Source organism: Aythya marila, assembly GCF_965140915.1.
Source record: "Aythya marila genome assembly, chromosome: 3".
NCBI classification, from domain to species: Eukaryota; Metazoa; Chordata; class Aves; order Anseriformes; family Anatidae; genus Aythya; species Aythya marila.
This window is the reverse complement of record NC_139044.1, coordinates 13062739-13078203: the sequence shown is the minus strand read 5'-3', so window position 1 is coordinate 13078203 and position 15465 is coordinate 13062739. Positions and strand designations below refer to the sequence as shown.

The following is a 15465-nucleotide window of genomic DNA, read 5'->3' as shown; positions in this document are numbered from 1 at the left end:
CCTAGCAAAATCTATTAAAAGCAAGTAAAAATAATATCCCCACTAGGTAAACTTGCTTGGGAAAAGTGCCTTGGTAAAAACAGCACAAGCATTCTGAGCTACCATTGCTTGGTATGACTCTAACAGCTCTGCACTGGATAAAAATTAGTCACAAAAAGATTAAACTGCTGCTGTGACCTCTGTAGGATACGTGCTAGAAATGCCATCTTAGTATTGCATTACACTCTTAATCTTTTAATGGACCAAAGGAAATTGTGTGTAAAGCCAACACATTGCTTTTAGTGTAAGTAAAATCCTGACAGTCTGAATGATTTCTGTTAATAGTTTCAATCTCATTGAAAAAAAAAAAAAAAGAGAGAGAGCACCATACAGAGAGGGGTGTTGGCGATCCAAATCCTTTGCTGGGGGGACTATGATGGTGACAGCATCTCCTTTTTTCCTTCTAAGGTCCATTTGGGATCCATCTTTGTACATTTCTGGTGCGCACAACAAGCTACTTTCTCTTCACCAGTCTGTGACTCTATGTTACAACCCCAATTACCTTGCGGGGCGTGTTTTAAATGCATTGGACACATTCTCTTCCTCACATCTAAAACCACTTCTGCACAGCTCCCAGCCCTGCATCTCTCTTGCCAACCACGACCATGGGTGAGCTGCTCCCAGCCCTGTCCCCGTGGCCGGGCTGTGCCCGCTCCCAGCCCCGCTCATACCTGCACTCCTCCACAACACGGCCTGCGTCCCCATTTCCAAGGTCTCTGCTGTCGCACGGGGCCTGCACTGCCCTCCTCTACCCTGCATTGCTGTGCTGGCTGCCAGCAGCATCTCGTTTGACACAGAGTTACTCTATCTGCAGCTTGCACGTAGAAACATGAGAGATTTTCTCTCTAATGCTGTCTGTGCGGGAGTTGGTACTGTTTGCGTTACCGTCACAGCCAAGCCACATCCTTACTCAAAGCTCAGCAAAACAGAACCAGCCAGCCAGCAGCCACCCGGTCATGAGACGATTGCTGTGTTATATATGGAGTGGTAATTCATGTTGAGAAAATGGCTGATATTAATAAAGAAGGGGGAGATTTGGGAGTGTGGCCATGGGGGTTGGAAAACCCCATGGTTGATGGTAACATCAGACTCTTAATGATGAGGCCATCAGGAATATAAAAGAGTTTAGAGGGAACAAAGAAGGGTGATTCAGGAGACTCCATGCAGTCTCCGGTCTCTTGTTCTCCAGCCATTAAGGCATGGAAGTTTCTGGGTGTTTGCTGTTGTTATATGCAAAGTTGTTTGACCAATGAAAAGTTGTTTGGAAAAGAACTGCTGTGGAGAGAAGGGTATAAGAGGGGAAACTGCCCTCAAGATAAAAAGGCAACACGATGTGATGAAGTTATGGCATCAATAAAGAAGCAGGAAAAAGGAGTGAAGAGGAACAGGCTGGCAGAATGGAGACCAGGACGGGATCAGGCACTTTGATTGCCTCATGAAGATAGGTTCGGCCAGACTCAGCAAACTGCTCAGAGCAGCTCGTACAGAAAGTCTCTGGAAATGGTGCACTGGAGCTGGAGAGAAGTTCGAGCTGAGAGAAGCAGACCCGTGCACACAACTGCCTCTCGCTGGTAAGCAGCTGCGCATTATGGGGAATCACACGTCCTTAGGAACAAAGACTGTCCTGGTAACCTTACAGCTTATTCTCCTTATTAACAATCGGACAGTTTATGAGCCTGAAATATGGGACCAAACTGAGGTCAAGGTGTGGGACTCTGCAACTAAAAATGACAAGGTTGCAGTGGGATTGCTGGACACCTGGCGAGCAGTCTCTGAGGCCTTAAAGAGCCCTGTGGGGCCACAGTCAGAAACGTGTGGCTTGCCAGAGAGTGAGGGAGCTGCGGGCTCCTTTACTGACCCGACTGCTACGCCATGGGCCCCTCTGCTGCTACAGCCATCGAAGGCTTTTGCTGTTCCACCCCCTGTTGACCTGGACGTGCCTTTGGACCCAGGCCTATTGGCCTTGAAAAGGAGATGGATATGCTTTTCTTCGATCTGGGAAGAACGGGATACATAAGGCCTGAAGAGCGAGTTGCTTGACAACTTAAAGCGAGACATGTTGTTCAAAAGGAATGGAAAATGGAGACTGTTAAGTCATGGAACTTAAAGGATTGTTTGTTACCTTTCCTGATGGTACATATGTATAGGCATACTCGGGTTTAGTATGTAAAGCAATGGTCTGTATATTTAGAAGTTTGATGTTCGTGTGTGCATGTTGGTGGAGCGCAGACTCCCTGCACACCCAGCGCTGTTTACTTGCCTTTTATACCTTTTAGAAATATTTCTTTTATAAATATTACTAAATTCAGATTGAGTTGAGACTTTATTTATAGCAGCTGTTAGGGCTAAACCAGCTGAAAACAGTGCTCCAGGGGGCTCCAAAGCAAGCTCAGAAGCTTTACAAGCCGTGTTACCAGCAATAGCAGTGCTACATTCACTGGGCTACAAGGCTGCAATTTCCCTCTCTGACAGCTTACCAGCTGCAGACTACCACTTGTGAGCCCAGCAAGGACACTGCAAACCCTCCTGTGGCTCATGGCTTGTCTCCAGGACTGAGCAGTGGATTTCCTCGGAGGCAGCAACCCATCCAGCATCCTCAGGGTAACCTGCAGAGGTCCAAGGGCAGCAAACAGCTCTTCATCATAACCCATTAACTGGTTGCTGAGTGTCTGATTTTATAGCCAGTGCAGCTTGCACAACAAATAAGTGCATTGTAGTGATTACAATGAGAGCTACAGCACGCCCGGCCAAGTTCAGAACTCCTGCAACCACAAGACACTGCCCTCAGGGGGACTGCAGGCAGGAGCAGTGATGCATCCTTTGGGCTGCCGTAGCAATTTGGGCATCTGCTGGGTTTACAACACTTGCTGCCTTCAGGGCTCCTTGCACCACCAGCTGGGCTTTCAGCATTAGCTGTTGGGTGCACGCCACTGCAAACTGGGTAACAACAGCACAATAAGCAGGTAAGATATTAATGAATCCATTAGGTGCTGCAGGACTGCTGACTCCACCAGAATTACTAAACATCACTTTAGGTATGTCCACTTGTGTATTGGAGCCCCTGAGATGCAGGGCACAAAGTGCTTTCTTGCAGAGCCCGGTTTTCAGCTTCGCAATGGGATTTTAGTGCTAAGTCACCACACACAATCCAGCCTTGTCCAAACCATTAAAAATGATTTGCAGATCAGAAGACTGTATTCAGTCTTTCCCTTTTCATGTTTACTTATATGATGATAAAATCAAACAGAGCAGTGAAAGCAAAGTTACACAACAGATACTTAGCTGGATCTACATAGTCTTCTGTGCTACCTGGGGAAGGGAAAGTGATGAAGAAGCCTCGAACATCTCCCCCTGCAGGACTTTCTGGTCATATGAGAGGTCTCATCATCATTTGTTTCCTTATTTTATCCAATTTATTAGCTATTATTCTTAAGTATCAACTGTTAATTAACCTGCTGACAGCTTAGCTATCTTTGATATGTTTGATGTGTTGGCTGCACTGGCAGCACCTCTTCCGAGTAACAAAGAGATGAACTTTTATTTTAATTAGCAGTGTGCTAAGAAACCCCACTGCTGAGAACGGCCATGCCTGGAAAGAGCAAGGAGTGTCCTGAAGAGGCACAGCCGAATTCTCCTTTTGTGGTGCTGCAAGGCGACATAAAGTGAACGTGTAGACCAGAGACGAGGAACGCAGCAAGAGGAATCTGCCTGGCACTTGCCCTCGCACAGCAGCCAGCAAACAGCAGAGCTGCCCTCGAGACAAAGCAGGCACAGGCAGCAGCACCCTGCACGCCCACCCAAACCACGTTCTGTCTCCTCACAGCCTGGCACAGCACAGCCCCTGCGCTTTCCCTGTGGGAAAGCAAGAAATCTGGCAGCGTCCCAATCCTATGCCCCGAGGCTATTAAGCCTCTTTTGGTTTAAGTAGTGTTGTCTTTTAAAAGCATATTTTTCTTTCTTGTTTCTCCCTTTAGAACCAGAAAAAGTCTCAGATGAAACTAATAAAACTTCAGCTGCCTTTGGAGATAACACGTTTCCTTTGGTCCTCACCAGGATGTTTAGTGCAGCAGTGACAAATGTTTCCTATGTAGCAATTACTTACATCCCTATAACAATATCCTATTGTTTCTTTTGTTGCTATGAAGTTGGGTAATCTCATGTGATTGGCAAAAAAAACCTCTGCATCAGCTCTCCACTCTCCCAGCACATCAATGCAGCAAGGACCAAAAGCTTCACCACCAAATCCTCAACATACAAGTCTGAATTGCAAAGGAGCTTGTTGTAGGCTGATCCTGACAAGGGTAGCTAGGAGAAGAGGACTCTTGTCTTGAATTTTAAAAGGTTTTGAGGACTCGTCTTGAGTTTTAAAAGGTTTTAACTTGCAATATTCAAAGCACAAATTATTTATATTGACAGAGTGAGCCTGAATATATTGGTACATATAATATCTGGAAGCCAGGCTCAAGCAAAGAATAACTAACTGGCCACGTGTCCAGGGCAGAGGAAAGTGCCCCTCAGAGTGAGCTTGTATCTGATCATTGTCTCCAAACACGCATCCTCTCAGGGACCAAGGATTTCAGACACCTGCAGCTCACAGACTCTGCGCAGCAGTGACAGCCTCATTGTTCATTGTTGCTGCTGAGAAAAGCTGCTCGCATGAAGCAGTCACTTAGGAAGAAGGGGCAGACCTCTTGAGTTATTTCCCTCCTGAGCCTCTTCTGGAGGGCTTTCTCCTGCTGCTTCCAGGGTGTGAGTAGCAGCAGCAGAAGGGCCAGCAACCCAACCTGGTCCATTCTGCTGGAATAAGCATGTACCTAGAGTTTCTGGCGTGGTCCAGTACTAGTTCGGGCAAAATCCCAAACTACTGCCTCTGCTGGCCAACACAAAATGCAGTGCAGCAGAGGTTGTTTTTCTGGGAGTCAGCCAACTAGCTTAGCATACATGACGGTCTCCCCAGCTGTCGTGTGCCAACCTCCAGTAACTTAGCACATCCTTTTTTCTTAGAAAAAACATCACCTGCCTCTTTGAAACTTCCAAATGGCATTTTCTGAGTGACCTGAATTAAAAAAAAGACGTTACTGCAGGGGATCTTGCATAAGTAGCTGCATTGCAATAAGTCTTTACGAATGCCAACACTGACACCAATTATAAGGAGAAAGAAATGAAAGCTAAATCCAGAGGAAAAACACAGCCTCAAATCCCTCTGAAACGAACTAGCAAAAATAATGATGGCTCTTTGGGGACACTTGGGGATGCGCTGTGTCACAACAGTGACTATACAGAGACTGGTAACATATGAAACAATACTCTCAAGAAGTACCTTAAGTCAGTGTACCAGGATAATCAATCAAATCATGGCTGTGATTAAATAAAGCTTTTATTTTATTTTTTTTTCCCCATAAACTGTTCTGAACGTATTCCTGGCAAAGAAGCTGGTTAGTTTGGTTGGAGCTGACAGGTAACAGCAAGTAAAAGACCTTTCAAATATTTTTTCAGTGTGGTGAAGCATGCTCAGTGCTTACAGACTCCTCTAGGTGTGGGGTGTGTATGGCAGAAGGGAGCCAAAAGCCCTAGGGGCTCTCTGCCTGGCGGCAGTGGGCTGTAATGAGCAGTCCTCAAGCCCGTGCAGGTCTGACTGCATCAGTGCAACCGCTTGGACAACGTGCAGCCACTCACCTTGTACAGCTCCACGCGGTGATCCCCTCCTCTGGCAGAAGTGATTCAGGAAGAGAATGAAAAACAAAAACAAAAGCCACATGTCAACATTTAAGCTTCCAGAGACAGGCTTGGGATTGCAGCTAAACACAAGCATGCATGCCAAACATTAAAAACACTTGAACTGCTTTGTTACAGGCTACAAGAGGACACCAAGGCATTGCTGAGCTACTGAGAATATAGTTTAAAAGTTGACTTCTCCCTTTAAATTTCTTCGCATGGCAGGTAAAGACAAACTTTTCAACCCCTCCAACCTGCCTTTTCCAAAGCCTGTAATACATCCAAACCAGCCTGCCCTTGCTGGCTTTGCAGATCCTGAGCTGCTGCCACCAGTGCTGCCCCAGCCAGTAACCCCTGCTCCCAGCAGAGCTCACCACATTAACCCAAGCGCCTAGCCCTTGGAACCTCTCACCTGGCTCCTAGCACAGGGACAGAAAGGACACGTGTAAAAGACCAAGCAGACAAAACCAGAGTGGAACACTAAAAATAAGTTCAGGGGAAGAATTTTGCTTTAATGTTTTTTTCATAAATTGAAAACTAGATGCTAAAAAAGGAAAGGAGAGGAAATGTGACATCACATGCATTAAAATACGTCCCCATTGTGACACTGCTAATCCACAATGGAACTTTACCACTGCTAAAAGTAGATTTTCGCCTGCACTCACATGAAAACCCTAAAACATTCCCACTGTGACTGGTTTGGTCAGCGCAGCCTCTAAACCAAACTGCCACTTTCCAGACCGCCCTCGAAGAACACACGCACTTGCCAGCCAAAAGCTGTCAGCTCCAACTGCGCTACAAAATACCTAACACAGCCAAAACCACTCAGGGCACAATGTAAGGGGTTGCTTGGAAGTCAAGTTGAATCAAGCAAGTCTGAGGAAGAAGACGCTTGCTTGAAAAGCCATTTTAGACATGCACGCACTGGTGACTTCTCATGCATCCCTCAAAGTACAATACATTTTTTTTTTAATTTTATTTTTTTAAAAGACATTGAGTAAACATAATTTCTGCCTCAGCTCCAGACCACTCAGCCAACCCAGAAAGCAAAGGCAGTGCCTTTTACTTATGCTTTACTGATGCAGGCTGCATTAACCAGGCCTTTCACAAGGGACTGAAGACACGCTGTGGAAACACACAGCAACATACATTAAAGCAGGAATGGCAAAGCCAATACGACTCCGGCTTCCTCCAGTGCACAGAGTGAAGCAAAATGTGATGTACACAATCAATACATAGCTCAGCACTTTATCTCAGTAACACTTGGGGGAGCCAAGAAGTAAATCTAATCAATAAGCACACAAAGGAGATACTGGTCCTAAATTACCACCATTAAGCTGCAGAGCAGTTTCCATTAGTATCATTTGCTACACCCGATAAAGACAAGGAAACAAACGAAGCAGTATTTGAAAAATAAGGCAACAATTTGATTAAACCTTGTAACACATCAGCATGAGAAGACAACAGTTTCTGAAGGCCCATCTGCTCATGCATTCCTAGCTCACAGCATGCAGCTTCCACATTTTGCCCCTATACAGAAAAAAGAACACTACTAAGGTAAGAATTTAGGTGAAAAAGGGCAAAGCTCCTGCAATGTAAAAGCTAGGAAACCTTCACTACCAGCACAGTTGAAACAGCATTGTATTACAGCAATGCTTCTGCTCTTGCAGAGTATCTATAAGCAGCCATCAGCTTCAAAAGAACACACGGTCAAAACTCAGAAAGGAGCCAATACTCTTTGAAAGATGCATATTAAAAAAGAAAAGAAAAAAAAAAACAACACGTACTAATAACTGAACAAAATCTCTGCATCATGCAGAGATGTGGCAGGAAAACCATGATACTGCAAAACACCCAGGAAGCCCCACACTGACTAATGGCTTTTAGCACCCTGAAAGTTTAGAGAACCTGACCACAGCTGCTAAGGTTACAAGTTTTAGAAATGCTCCTGTTCCAGACAGATGTCCAAATGTCCTGTACATGTGCAATAAGGAAACAGACCAGCACATTATCTTCCTCTTTCCATCTGATTTTCCTTCCTCAAAACGTATTAATTGCTAAAATAGGCTCATGAAAGGAACTGGAAAGCTTATTTAATATACATAAAAGCATATATACAGAAGAGGTAACACTATCCCATGTCTTGATTCAGAAACCATTATACTGGAAAATGTGCGTCACAGCCTCCTGGCATGCAGAGGACAGAAAGCATCTGCAGGATCAGATCTCTCTGATAATGCAATAAATCTGTTCTCACATTCAATAAATGGAGAGGCATCATGTCTTCAGACATGCTTTTTAAAAAAAAATAATAATCTAAAAGCAATTTGGTGCTTCTCCTTTCCTTTTAATCAATGTGCTGAAGCTGTAGCAAGACAGAAAAAAACACAAGGCCTAACAGAGCTGTTGCTGGTTTGTGTCTCACCTTGTTCCCGCATTGCCGTGCAAATAAAGGATTACAGGATGGCTGGAACCCAAAGCATCTTCAAACCACAACTGGTCCTTCCCCCGGGCATTCTTCCCTAAGGCTGCAGGGACTGTGTGCCTGTATCCAGAAGGAAAAACACATATATATTTATTCCCTTGTTGCTAATTAGCATCTGCAACTCAAATTGAGTTTTTCTGATCAATTCATCCAGACTTAAACCCTTCACGCACTCTTGACAAAGCTGCCATCCCTCGCCAACAAGTGAGACGTTTTAAAAAGCCAGTGACTAGTGTTATTTCTACATTTAATCTCCAGTACTTTTGCCTTCAAAACTCAGGGCTAGGCAAGGCACCAAACTTCCCAGGCCAACCCAAAGCACAATTACTGAACTTCCAGCTGTTCTACAGGAAGAATCTCAGCCCCTAGGCTTTTATGGTGCTTGATTACTTCAATCAACAGACTTGTACATCATAAACAAGATTCACAGCTAGGTCAGCAGATATTCAGAACAACAACCAAAGTCAGCTGATTTTGGAAAGAACAATTGATAAACAAGAGGTACAGCTGAGTAAGGAAATTTCAAGAAAAACAGGTGCTCAAGTTCTGATGAGAAGATAACGTATTTTGTTTTCAAGCACTAGGTTCTTGAAGGTGTAATATCTCAGCTAGAAAAGCTATAACCCAGAAAACCCAGGAATTTTTAACTCTCAGCTGTTCTTCAATAGAAGGCTTAGCTGGGCAGCCTGTTAGAATGTGTTCAACACTAGTGGGGAAAGGAAAGAGATAAACAACAGACCAAAGAGAAGGCAGGCATTCAAACTGGGCAATTACTCCAGAAGACAAACACTGAAAGTGAGTACATGCCCACAATCATCTCAAACTGTTGATAAAGGAGCCAGCTTACAGCTATCTGAAGTACGAAGGTGCTCACATTCCTTTCTCCTACGAAGAAAGGCAAATTCCATCCACCACACCTTCCCGCAGACATAGTCACGATCAGAGGACAAACCAGCATGCAGGAAAACACATTAAGAAAAAAAAAAAATCTACTTGCTTGCATGCAGCAGCCAGACATTGAGTTTTCGAGGAGGAAAAATGCCCAAACAGCTGTAGGACCCCCTGTTCTGCCCCAATAGTTCCGCAAGCTTGTGAACAAAGCTGGCTGAGGAGTTTGTTTCAGGAGCATAGTGAACACAAAACCTTACGTTAACATTAAAACAAGGCTCCAAACTTCAGCGAAGGTCCCATTCAAAAGGTCACACACTCCCAAGCAAAGAGAAACTCTTTGCCTTAGAGGACACACGCAAAGTACATGCCCACAGCTAAACCCTCCAAATCCCATGGCTTACAAATCCAGCAGCACTGGCTGCATTAAGCAACAGCACCTTTCCCTTCACACCTGACACAGCGTCTAGGCTATTTTTTCAGGTGTTTGCTGATCTTGTGTGTGCATTCGAACTGCGGGCACCTCTTGTTCAAAGCCAGCAGGGACTTTCCTGTGGCTTTGAAACTCCTGGGTTTCAGACACAGTAGAACTTGGTCACGAGGAGCAGATGCAGAAGCTGGTTTGAGCTGGCCTAATAATGTGGCAAGTGCTGAAAGCAGACCTTTTTCAAACAAAGAACCAGTCATTTGAGCCGGTCCCGGTTAACAAGGAGCTAAAATTAACTGTCCTTGCCTGGGACCAGAAAAATCTTCACGAGTAAAAGCGAGCACTGACACTGTCACTTGTTCTGCTAAGAGAGCAAACGGCGTGTTCCTTCCTCACCCACTCTCCAAACCTTACATATGTTTTGTACACAGAATATTCTTCCTCCTACTCTGAACACTTTGATCCTGTTTTCCCATCTTCCCCCACATTTACTGTGCAAAACAAACTACGAACGGCAGTCAAATAACAGAACTTCTAACTCCTCGGGTCTGGTCTGCCTTTGTAGCAAGGCAGAGCCTTTTTGATCCCAAATTATGAAATTTCTCTGAATGCAAAGGTTGTCCAATTTTGTTTCAGCCAAGCTCCAGAGATCTGCATGCTTTTCAACATGAACTCAGCCACTTGGCAGGGAAAAAACACGAGCATCCACAAATCAGAGCAGGCAAAGGCTGTCACATGCACAGCAAAAATACTGCACACGCAATACTGAGAACAAAAGGAAAGACTACGGGTGCACAGCGCACGCTGCACAAAGCAGGTGTCCTTACCAGACTCCGATGGTTACATCCTCCTCTGGCTGAAGGTAATAATTACAGGTGTGGTTTAAACCTTGATCTTGTGGTCTTTTCAAGTCAATGAAATATGGGACCCTCACTGAAATACAAAAGAAAAGATGAAAATAAAAAGAATAATTAGACTTTTTAATTTTTACCTGTATTTTCTTACAAAACAGTGTTACCAAGGCACTGGAGAGTTGTACAAAGCAGTCCACTGTGCCAAGAAGACCTTTCTTTTTTTGTGTGAAAGGATGAAATGAACTACAATCATGACTAAAATATGAACATCAAATACAGCAAGGTAAGATGCAAGCAACCACCAAAAAAAAAAAGACAGGAACAGGCTAAAATAAAGAGGTGGGGAAGCCAGACAAAGCTTCCTGTGACACATACCAGAGATGTGAACCAGCTCTGCTCAGTCTGCTTTAAAAATCTCCCAGGCACATGACAGCCACTCCTGCTGCATCAGGGCAGTGGGTGAGCTGATTTGGCCTTTTATTGCTTGCAGTAAGGGCAGTTACTGATGGGACAAGCTCAGCTGGGACATCCCAGAGTTGATGTCTGATGCGTTTCAGGACGGCATGTGGTTGCAGCCTTTATATTTAAAAAGTCTACAGGAGATACTGTATCATAATGGCAGACACCACATTCCTCTTGCCATGGAAGAGTAAGATAAACTGTGTCAAATGCTGGCTTTCCAAGCCTCTGAGGGGGATGTGCAGTTTGGTAGCCAATTCTTCAGTGACTGGTGAGTAATTGCTGTCCCTCCCAAACACCTCAGCATTTAAGAGATCACATTAGGTTCAAGTCTTCATCTCTTCAGATGAGCATCTCTGAAGTCCCAGAAAACAAAACAGTTGCACCTCAGTTCACTCCTCCAAATGTTTTACATTTCCCAGCCTACAGACCACGGTTGGCTTTGCTTGTTGCTCATGTGTTTGAATCACTGAACATCCCATCAGGAAAGTCAAACTTCCCTCAGATGTTCAGCTTTTTTTTTCCCCTCATTGCTTGGTTCAAAATCTGCCTCCTTGACATTTAGCGGCACAATAACCAACACACCAGAGCTTTTGTTGTATTAACACCCAAAGAAGCACCGCTATTGGTGACAGCCACATCTCACTTCGCTTACCCCAAACACCACAGCAGACAAGAGCTGTGTTAACCTGACAAGCCTGGAGCCTTAGACTGCAAACCCGAGCCTGAGCACGTTTGCTCTCATGCAGAGGCATTTGTTTTGTTTAAAAGGGTATCTGCAGGTCACCTGGACCCCTGCAAACACTAAATGTGAGAGTCCAAAACCAAAGGATGTGTGCCACCACAGACCCGCTGGGCCATCACCAGATGGGGAAGAGCATTGAGTCATGTTCAGGAGGTTAAAAAGCAACGAGACCACTGCTCTGAAGGAGAAATGCCACTCTCCAGTGGAGAAGAATTACTCAGGCTTCCCAGCATGCTTCTAATAAGCGTTCTTTCTACAGGACTACGAAGGCAAGTAGTCGTCGTGGAGTGCTGTCACAAGGAAATAGGTGACTGCCATTATTTTAGAGCAGTGGGAACAATACCACAGAGATCTTAGTGCAAGGACTCCCGAGAGAGCGCTACGGGACAATTATTTTCATCACCTGGGAATAAAGAGGGGCAGGAATTTCAGGGAGACCTAACAAAGCTCTGCAAGGGCAAATGAGAATCATCACGAACGAAACCAAGGTGATGAAAATGGAAGCAACCTGCGTTACTCACTGTTACCCAGCTGCCTGTTCTGACAATCACAGCACAAGAGCTGGCCTGTTCAAAGAGTACACGTGCATACTTCACAGCAACCACGAACCACGGTGTTAGAGCACACAGAGAATGCAATCAAAATGACAAAAGTGATATAAAAGCAATGTATATGCCCTTGGTCCTCTTAGCCAGGGTTTGTACAATCAAAGGAAAAGATTTTACGACTTCCTTAGAGAGCCCAAGTAAGGTTTAAACGACAAATTGAGATTGCTAAGAAGCATCCCTCATAGCGATGCTCCATCATTTTCTACCCTGTGGATACTCAGGCTCCCCCGGGAGCTAAGCCAGCCCTCCAGAGCCATCCCACAGCCAGTTTGACCGAACGCAGAGGCTGAAGAGACACAAAGAAAGCATTCAGCGTGCCTGCGTGAATGGGTCTCTTCTGTTCTGCCCCAACCAAACTGCTCTGCTGAAGTGCTTTCAGGTGAAGAGTCACGGCCTGGAAAACAATGCGCTGGATTTAATTTCCCCGCCTGTTCATGCAGCTTTGTTAAGCCTTTTAGAGAAATGTATTTGATGTGTTGCACAGTTTTCCTGAAGGAAAGCATTTGGGCGGAAAGCTGGCTCCAGTTTGGTCACTGCATTTATACCGAAACACACTGCAGAGACCACCAGGGCCGCAGCCAACGCTCTGCAAGCCACAGCTCGGAGAACTTGCAGCCTGTGAAAGCTCACATCCTTCACAAGCCGTAAACACGCAGGGGCGGGGAAGTTACAGCAGGCAAATGAAACACAAAAGACATTCCTCCCCTTCACCCTTCACCAACAGAGCGGGCCACTTACCGAAGTTGAGGAAGACCAGCTTCGCCTGAATAGCAGGACAAAGTTTGACGAGAAACGGAATGGCTACGTACACTCCCAGCAACCAGATTATCAGCCTCCGCAACCGGAACCATAACCCGTATCGCCTGCGTAAAGAGGGGAAAAAAATAAAGAAAGAAAGGCCTGAATACAGCAGGAATTTTATGAACGGTTTGTCACAACGATCTGCGTGCTTGGTGCTTTGGAAAACGACTTCATTTATTCTTTGAACAAAACTAACTTGGAGCTGTTGACGCAGGCTCAGCTGTTTGAGAGCAGCAGGAGCCAAGCGAGCTGTCAGCTGATGGCACACGCCTTCAAGAAGGGGAAGAGAAACTCCCCTCTGATCACATTTGAAACCACTCTGTAACAGCTTGTTGTGTTTTTTTTCCTGATGACTTCACAGATTTCAATATCTCTGGAGAAACATATCACACGTTTGTCTCCAACGAGAAGCACTTACCATTTTAAGCACTATCAGCAAGATTTTTTTTTCCCCCAGTTACATTTTCACATATTTTGAGGAACTGTGTGTAATGAGACAGCCTGATCCCAAACCGATAAAATCACACGCGATCGCACGTACAGACTGGAGCAGAGATTCTGCCTCGTCCAGCTAACAGGGGTCATACCTTCCAACGGCCTGGAAAGGAAACCTTTCCATGTTATAAAACACGATGAGATTTACTTGACTGACATGCTCTGGACAGAATCACTGAGTGCCACTGCAGTCAGGAATTAAAACACACACAAACCCTTCAGGCACCAGCACTTCTCTGCTCTCCAGCTGACAGCCCGGAGCAGGAATCATGTCGCACGCCAGCAGACAACCAGTTTTCACCATCAGCAGTTCCTGCCAGCAGGTGAAGGCTGAGATCAACTTTTCCCAGAGGCCTGAAGTTATCACTCTCCTGTTTGGTGGTTCTAGGAGGCGAAATGCTGAACTTCTCCAGGAGATGAGCATACAGCTAAAACCGGGATGGAAATAATCTCATCACACACCAAAACCCCCTGGATCTCCATAGGTTTTGCAACCCTAGGCTAAAACCAAGGGTCTCAACAGCAGGCATTCTACCCAGCATAGAAGAAATCCTCCCCACAACTCTGCCTTTAGGCTTTTGGCACGATTGCTCGTGTATTTGCTGGGAATGGGCAATCCTCCTACATGATCCCAAACCCACACCCGCCACACCACTGCCTACCCTCATGTACCTGTCCGTCTCCTCATGTCCTGGGTTACACAGACTCCACATGGATTCCCTTTTCTTAACAACCTGAGCTGCTGCTTTCCAAAAGAGAAAGAAAAACGTTATTAAAAACATCAACAACCAAGCCTGGCTGCAGCAAGCCCATGCTGAAAGGCTCAAAATATCATCCTTCCCATGGAAAGCCTGACAGTGGGGACGTGAAGAAAGCCAACGAGGCTTCCAGTGATGTTTCCATACCCTGAGCCCACTTTCTCAAGGCATTATGGAAAACAGACACAGCGAAGGACTGGCAGAGGAACAGGCACAGCGTCAGCAGAGCGTTGGTGGTACCGAAGCCCTGGTGACCCATCTCCACCCCAAGGAGAGCAGCAACTGGAGGAGGAGGGCACAGAGGTCCCGAGGGCATGGGCACAGGACACGAAGCCTGCCCACAGCCGTGATCCTCCCAAGCAGCCCAGCTGGCATCCTCCAGAGCCAGGAGCTGAGAAATGCCACGAGGTGAGCCGAGCACACGAGGAAACCCCCCGCAACTTTGGCAAAAGCCACCCTGTATTTCGTTTGGGAGAATGGCAACCGCAGCGCTCTCTGCTCTCAAGCTAAAGCTTTCTTTCCACAACCACCCCCACATCAGCACACAGCACCTTTTTTTTTTTTTTTTTTGTCACTCAGCAAGGTTTGTGGGAGAGAGCTCATCGAGGTTCAGTTGCTCAGCCTCCATCATGTTTTGCTTCTCTTCAAGGAGGAGAGCATCTCTCTGCTAAACCTTTGGGGTTTGGCTCTGAACCCATCCAGGCACAAGGAGAAGGCCCCAAAGCACAGGTTCTCCAAACATCCCCCCTGCAGAAATGCTGAACACGACCCAGGCACGAGCTGGAATTGGGAAGAGAAATTGCTGAAGACTACACTGAGAAATGCCATCAGAGCAAAGGAATGGTTTCAGCTTCTGCTTTTTCTCCTCAGGAGAATGAAGAGAAACATCTTTTCTTTCTCTCCGGCACCCCATGCCAAACGCTAAGAGGTAGTGTGACATCTACACCTCATCACCAGGGAGATGGCTGCTTGAAATGCAACCAGGGCAAAGCCTCTGCCCATCAACAAGCGGCTTCCCCTCTGCTGATAAATCCGAGACAAGGTGCTGAAGTGTGCTCTAAGTTATCTGCTAAGTCCTTAGCAAGTGATTTCACCCAATTAAACAGCTCTTGCTCTGCAGAAAAGCTACTGCAAGAAATAAATGCCCTGCACAGGGAGCTTATGGTGTGCCAGGGTGAAAGCAGCAGCAAC

General features: G+C 45.8%; 1 protein-coding gene across 2 annotated transcripts in view; it reads right to left on the bottom strand.

Moving 5' to 3' along the window:
* ABHD12 (abhydrolase domain containing 12, lysophospholipase) overlaps positions 1-15465 on the bottom strand; it is a 36611-nt gene that overhangs the window by 7263 nt on the left and 13883 nt on the right. Inside the window, exons 1-5 of one of the 2 annotated variants that reach the window (XM_082757461.1) lie at positions 13732-13927; positions 12959-13083; positions 10382-10487; positions 8180-8299; positions 5716-5746 (exon numbers count right to left, since the gene is read on the bottom strand). In XM_082757461.1, coding sequence (XP_082613587.1) covers positions 5716-5746; positions 8180-8299; positions 10382-10487; positions 12959-13083; positions 13732-13820 — 471 coding nt within the window. In that variant the 5' untranslated portion in view covers positions 13821-13927. Of the gene's footprint in view, positions 1-5715; positions 5747-8179; positions 8300-10381; positions 10488-12958; positions 13084-13731; positions 13928-15465 lie in introns of those variants that run through there. The other variant, XM_082757462.1, reaches the window with a different exon arrangement.